This window comes from Triticum urartu, chromosome 2A (assembly GCF_056163025.1).
Source record: "Triticum urartu cultivar PI428250 chromosome 2A, HENAU_Tu73, whole genome shotgun sequence".
NCBI classification, from domain to species: Eukaryota; Viridiplantae; Streptophyta; class Magnoliopsida; order Poales; family Poaceae; genus Triticum; species Triticum urartu.
In genome coordinates this window covers 317,793,428-317,800,713 of record NC_141874.1, presented here as the reverse complement: position 1 = coordinate 317,800,713, position 7,286 = coordinate 317,793,428, and the positions used below count along the sequence as shown (strand labels likewise).

Below are 7,286 nucleotides of genomic sequence, written 5' to 3'. Positions count from 1 at the left end.
CCTATTGATTTGTTGCCTCTTCCATCTTCGGAGGAGGTTAATTTTGATGCTAAAGAACGTGCTGAATTGATTTTAAAAATGCATGAGTTAACTAAGGAAAACATTGAGCGTACGAATGCTAAATATAAACTTGCTGGAGATAAGGGTAGAAAACATGTTGTGTTTGCACCTGGAGATCTTGTTTGGTTACATTTGCATAAGGATAGATTTCCTAATTTGCGCAAATCAAATCTAATGCCATGTGTTGATGGTCCTTTTAAGGTGTTAGGGAAAATAAATGATAATGCATATAAACTTGAGGTGCCTGCAGATTTTGGGGTTAGTCCCACTTTTAACATTGCATATTTGAAGCCTTATTTGGGTGAGGACGATGAACTTTCGTCGAGGACGACTTCATTTCAAGAAGGGGAGGATGATGAGGACATCAATACCATTGTTACACCCACATCCCCTGGTGCTATACATACTGGACCAATTACTAGAGCTCGCGCACGCCAATTGAATTATCAGGTACTTTCGTTTCTTGGCAACGATTCTAATGTTCATGAGAATATGATGCTGCCTAAATTGGATACATTTGTCTTGCTTACAAATGAAGGGCCTAGCTTGGACAAGAAAGATGAACCTTGGAACAAGTTCAAGCGTGGAGATGATGGCATGCGCAAGGGGATCCAGAACGGAGTTACAAGTGACGATTTTAGGACTTTGAAGCCACCATAAGGAGTGCATGAGGCCTTGGACGAAATATACAAGATGCCACTTCATAAATTTCGTCCAGAGGCTATTTTAGGTGCTGTTTCATCTTATTATTGGGCCAGGCCCATGTATTTTCGAAATACTTAAGTATAGGCTGTTTTCAGAGTACGTATGTGTGGGGAAACAAGAGTTAGGGTTGGTTTCGGACCCCTCCTCCAAGGGCCATGAAATTCCCCCCTCTTCCTCCATATATACAACCCTTAGGGCATTGTTTAGACTTTGGGTTTTGTTTAGATTAAAAGTTCGTCGTAGCTGCAACTTCGCGTACTTCGTTTGTGTCCAACGACCAGACCAAGACGTCACAGAACCCCACCTTGATCAATAAAGCTTTCATCTTATATTCGCAATATCTAGATTGCAATCTCAGTTTCTTGCTTGTTCTTCATTTGATCGCAGGAAATAGGCCCTCGTGGTCAGGTTGATCGTGCTCCGGCGTGGTCAATAACCTCTCAAAGTTGGTCTAGTGATTGCTAAGGCGCGACGTCCTCGCACGTTCGTAGTCGGATCGTCAAAGTCGACTTCCTCTAAAACGATAGCCGCTATCTCATCGAAAGACGGGACACCTTTGCCCCTATCAGGTCTCCCCCGAGCATCTGGCTTCTGGAGATCAGTGATCTCACCAACAGCACCCCAGATATGAGGTCAGGCGAAAAAAGGATCATTTTGGTATCAATCCACCCCATTCCATCGAGGAAATAGGCTCAGAGGCAGGGGTGGATGACGAACACCGAGAAACCCTCGAACAAGGGACCATAAATACTTGGCAAGGTCATAAAAAGCGACGCCGAAGAAGCATTAGCATTAGACAAGAAGAAGATGAGTGTCTCCCTGGCCTACTCCAATGATGGAGCTTGAACGAAGATGGAGGAAAATCTCTAGAAGCCCCGTCGCCATCGCCACCGGAAGAACCTCAGGTATAGTCCAAATCAATTTTTTTCAACTGAAAGCATATCCAGAAGACTGACGAGAGGAGGATTAGGAGAAAAAGGAGGCAACGCCACCTTCCCAACGAGGAGTAGTGTGCTTCATATGAGGGAGAGGCATAAGCTAACATACTTTCTCTACTTGGATCATATGCACTTATGATTGGAACTCTAGCAACCATCCGCAACTACTAAAGATCATTAAGGTAAAACCCAACCATAACATTAAAGCATCAAGTCCTCTTTATCCCATACGCAACAACCCCCTTACTCGCATTTGTGTCTCAGTCACTCACGCAACCCACTATAAGAGAATCATAAACGTATTGCAACACCCCACAGTGGGAATCCCTCACGCTTGCGCGACACGGAGGGCACCATAGGACAACACCAAAGTAAAACATACAACTCATACCAATCTAGATCATCAATCAACCCAAAGACAAAGGATATCTACTCAAAACATCATAGGATGGCAACACATCATTGGATCATAATATGTGGCATAAAGAACGATGTTCAAGTAGGGATTACATCAGGGTGCGGGAGAGTGGACCGCGTAAAAGAGATGAGGATGGTGATGTTGATGAAGACAATCACTGCGACGATGATTCCCCTCCCAATGGCACTCTGGTGCCACCGAGAGAGAGGAGGAGAGGTTCTCCCCCTTGTGCTTCCTCCTCCATGGCCTCCCCTAGATGGGGAGAGGTTCTTCCTCTGGTCCTTGGCCTTCATGGTGATGATGGCCTCTCCAGGATCCTCCTCCATGCCCTCCTATGATGATGGCCCCCTCCGGCAGGGTGCCAGAGAGGGCCTAGATTAGTTTTCAGTGGTTACGGAGCCTTCTCGCGGCGGAACTCCCGATCTAGGTTAATTTTCCGCACTGCTCTCCGCCACGCTTTCTCCTCTCCCTCCTCCGGTCACCTCCTCCCACTGTGCCCACGGCCATCGACCATGCCAACCTGCCACGCCACAGGCAAAGCGCCGACCATTCGCCGTGTTTCGTCATCTCTCTCCTACCATTGCGCCCATGGCACCCATGCATCCACCTGCCCACCATGCGCGCCGCCACCCCTGTATGCCTCCTCCACCGCCAGAGTGACTCCTGGCCCCACCTTCAAGCCGCCGCCGCTGCTCACCGCGCCATTAGCAGCTCCCCTCACATCACACTTTTCTTAGCTCCGAGCATGACGCGGGTTGTCCGCCATGGTCACCGGCCAGCGTCGTCCGCCATGGTCATCGGCCATCCAGAACGGACCCTCTGCACACCGTTCCTCTGCTCCGCGGCGTGGATGGTGAGGCGAGGAGCCCGATTCAAAGTGGTAAGCACTTCCGCAGTTTTTCACTACTGCTCGCTAGGCTTCTGAAGCTGGAAGCTAGAGATCCTCAATTCTTTCGTTTGCCGACACCAAACCAGCCCACTTTGTGGTTGCCTTTGCAGCCCAATGCTCCAAATGGCCCATGCTGTTTATCTTCTCCGATGCCATCACTTAAACCCTTCAGCTGCTGGTCATTAGTGACGGGCGCTTCACTTCCTCTCCCCATGATCTCTGCAGAAGAAACTGATGGATTCCTCTTTAAATTCGGTGCTCCACCTGAACTCACTTTGTACCAATCATCCTCCATATGGGTGGGCGTCTTCCATACCGCTCATGCCCGTACCTCTGGTGATCAACTCCCTCCCCTCTCCTTCTCGACATTCCCTATGACGTATTGATCTACGCATGTGATTCAACCTCCCGCCGCCGTCTCCCACCCTCCTCCCTCGCCCAACGACCAACGACGCATGTGTCTGTGGCCCCAACGACCAGCCTGCTTCTTCCGCCTTGATCTGAAGATGACGATCTGGAGGAGGCCCACGACGGTGTCCTGTTTCCTCTCTGGTCAAGCTCTTCTTTTCTTCTGAATAAGGCTTTTGTCAGGTTCTTGTGCTCTTCTCTAATTATTATTTTTGACAAAACATAGCTAAATCACTATTTTCATTCATTAAGAACGGGAGCACACCTCAAAATGAGGTGGAATTTTTTTTACAGATCCACTATGCAAGGTCGACAGAAGGAAATAAAGAAGGATGAATTACAGTAGGAGTATAAGTAGGATTAGATGATTAGTGATTGAAAGCTGCAAAGCAGCAAAGGCCTAGACTGGTTAAACTTTTCTTATCCATGATTACCCAGCCACCGGACGCTCTTGATCTAACCGTCCGCAAGGTGCCCAGCTCCAGAACAATGAAATCACACTTATGCAGGAATGGCGAAGCTTGGAGATTGAAAATACGGTCAGTTTGCTCCATCCATATGCGCCACAAAATAATCATGACCATGGACAAGAAAGTATGCACTCGACAATCAGGAATATAGTCCAGAGCATGCAACCACCAGTCAATCAAGCTAAGAGTATTCAACTGAGTAAAAAATGGTATGTCTCTCTTGTGCCTCACCTGCCATACATTGGCATATTCTGCTGGCTGAACCTAACCTCTCTGTCACGGGATGTATGTAGGTAGTGGTACAAAGATAAATGGTGAGGTGTGAAGTAGCTGGTGGGTTATGGGGGATACCATCGTCGCATCACACGCCGTCACCATCCGCTTACATGAAGGTTTCAGAAGCTCCCTCTTTGCCACCACTGTTATCTTTTCTCTATTTGGTTAGCGTTGTTTTTTCTCTTCAATATTTTAGCTATTAGAAATGTTGGATCTCTTGGTATTTGACCATCGACCTGAGAAGTAGTACCTTTTTGATAAATAGTTTGGTAAAACTACATCATTCAGTTCATTTCATGGATCACCTCCGGTGGTAGTTAATTTTAATTTTTAAATCAAGATGTAAGTACAAAAAAAATTCTAATTGTTGCTTTGCTACAAATGAAAAAGATAAAATCATTAGAGTAGGAAACTTCTAGACAAAGTAAAACCTACATGTATAAGTCTTTGAAAAAAGTTATCATACCAGTATATATAAATAAAATTTAGTTTTTTGTACAGTACTGCTTCCTTAGCAACTAAAAGAACTTTATCGATTTATGCTATTCATGATGCCTCTCTGGATGTTTGGAACATATATATCTGCTGACTTACTAGTTGAACCGTTGCGCCAAATGGCGCAGAGACCCGCTGGAGACATGTTGTCGATGAAAAGAGTTTCATGCTGCAAGAACCTTGAACTGAACCATAGTCCGGGAAAAGGAAAATTTTGCATAATATGAACATGTTCAATCTGAAAAAATGGCCACTATGATGAGGTAGTAAAGTTGGCATCTTTGTATTTTTTTAGCAAGTTTGAAATGATGGTTATCATGATGAAAAATTTGTGCATGCATATATTTCTTGGGATGATGAGAGGGTAAAGTTGGCTTGGCTGCATTTTTTAGCAAGTTTGAAAACATGCAGTATGATGAGAAAGAAAAGTTGGCTTGGTTGTATTTTTTTAGCAAGTTTGAAAACATGGTTATCATGATGAAAAAGTTGGGCATGCATATATTTCTTGGAAAAAAAGAGGGGAAAAGATAAGAAACCTAAGGGAAAAAGATATAATATAGTCGGTTTATCTTAAAATAGTTGATTTATTTTAATAGCATAGAGTGAAAGCCGAAACAAAAAAATATTCATTGGTATGAAAAATGAAGATAGAAGTGTTTTGAAATGTTGTCTCTATTCATAAAAATCGGCTGTACCAATTACTGAGGCATATATGAATATAGTTGGTTTATTTTAATATACTTGGTTTACTTTAATAGCATAGAGTCAGAGTTGAAACAAAAAAATAGCCATTGCTATGAAAAATTAAATTAGAAGTGTTTTGAAAAGGTTGTATCTCTCAATAAAAAACTGTTGTACCAATTAGTGAGACATATGCATGTATTATGTGGACTGAAAGTTATGTGCCTGTTTCTCCTAAAAAAAGAGCTATGTGTCTATTTTCTTTTAGAAGCATGTCTAATATTATTTACAGAGTATTTAAGGTTTACTGGGCCGGCCTGCTTGTTGTTTGGCCCACGGGCAATTTTTCTGCCCGGCCCGCTCGCTGTACAATACCAAGCGACAGGCATCGGTCCCCTGCTATTCCTCTTCCTCGACATCTCCGTTTGGTGGTCGAACCCTTTCGTGGAGAGACGAACCCTAGCGTTTGCGTGCTGGTGAGATTTCTTCCCCTTTTTGACTGGCTGGGGCTTATTTGAAACATGGATCTGGTCCGCATTCATTTGGGTTTGGCAACTCCTTTTCGTTTTCAGTCGACTCCTACTCCATTGCTGTCTTTTTTCAGCATGATGTTTTCTGCCTGTTTCCACATAGTTTGTGCCGATTGAAAATGTTTGTTGTTTAGGTTTGAAGGCATGAGGGGAGATAGCATCAACGATGCTGTGAACATTAGCTCTGATGAGAGCACGGACAGCAGCTCTGATGAAGCTCTGGACACGAGCTCTGATGAACCCGCGTACACCAGCTCTGATGAAGGTGAGGACATGAGCTCTGATGAACGGGCGTACAACAGCTCTGATGATGGCGTGGACACAAGCTCTGATGAAGGTATTTTTAGTAATGGTAAACATCAGACATTTAACCTAATAAAATGTGGCCATGATCTGTATTTTAGTCATTTGCGCTTATGGGCCATTTGTTTGTTGAATTATTGAGGAATGTGCTATCGTATGAAGAAAAAGAAGCTTCAGAAGACATGCAAGGATGTGTGTGACTGCCCTAGGGATTACTCAGTTGGTAAGGACTAATGCTAGATAATCCAGAGTGTTTCTTTCTATAGATAGGAAATTAATTATTTTACTTTTATTGTTAGGATATGATCCTAATTCTGAAGCCGACTGGATGTATTCAAAGAAATTTATGATGTCAAAGTGTGCTCGAAAGCGTCTTAGCTGCTATGTTCGTTCTGTTAAGCCTGCTATTAGGCACTATGTGTGTGAGATGAACAAGACTTTTACCAAAGTTGGGCAAAGAATGGTGAGAAGCGAATTTATTTGCCTATATGTGTATTTTGCCTACTCTATAAATCATAGTGTATAACTATAAGTCTGTTGAATGCTTGTAGTACTTCTATACTTTGTTCACTGAGAAGCACCTCATGAAGTTTCTCTCCAGTCCGGTTGATCGAATGCGGATTAAGCTTTCATCTGGGCGTTGTTTAACCTATGTTCGACTGATGAAAGGGGTTGACAAGAGGGCTGCTATAACACATAACTGGAGCCGCTTTGTGGAAAGAGCGAAGCTGAAAGAACGGGAAATCTGTGTCTTTTCTCTTCGACATTGCAAGGGGGTGCCAGTGTTCACTGTGCACAAAATCTGAAGAGGTTGGTGTATGAAACATAATTTTATTTCTGAAAGAAATATTTAGTTTATTTCCTGGTCTAAGCAAGTATGGGTTTTTGTAGGTTTCTGTGATGCAGTTTGGAAGTAGGAAGATGGGAAGGTGTTCTGCAAGGACATGTAGATATGTTCTCTAGTATGATGGTATGCCTATGTTTAGTAATGTTCAGTCATTTGATAGACTATGGTCGGGTTTGTTGGGCCAAGGGAACCAGGATGCTTTTCTTTTGGCAGTAATGTATCCTCTATGCTATCTATGTAATGCAATGATGATGAAGACTCTAAAC

The 7,286-nt window shown here is 43.7% G+C and overlaps 1 protein-coding gene across 1 annotated transcript; it reads left to right on the top strand.

Annotated features, from left to right (window-relative positions):
* The first annotated feature begins 2,737 nt into the window (after window positions 1–2,737).
* On the top strand, window positions 2,738–6,979 carry EDA11 (Cysteine/Histidine-rich C1 domain family protein). The gene is made up of 6 exons (XM_087541343.1): window positions 2,738–2,974; window positions 3,857–3,957; window positions 6,005–6,207; window positions 6,316–6,396; window positions 6,473–6,636; window positions 6,725–6,979. Exons 1-6 carry the CDS (start codon window positions 2,738–2,740, stop codon window positions 6,977–6,979), a joined length of 1,041 nt encoding a protein of 346 aa, XP_087397469.1.
* The last annotated feature ends 307 nt before the right edge of the window (window positions 6,980–7,286 follow it).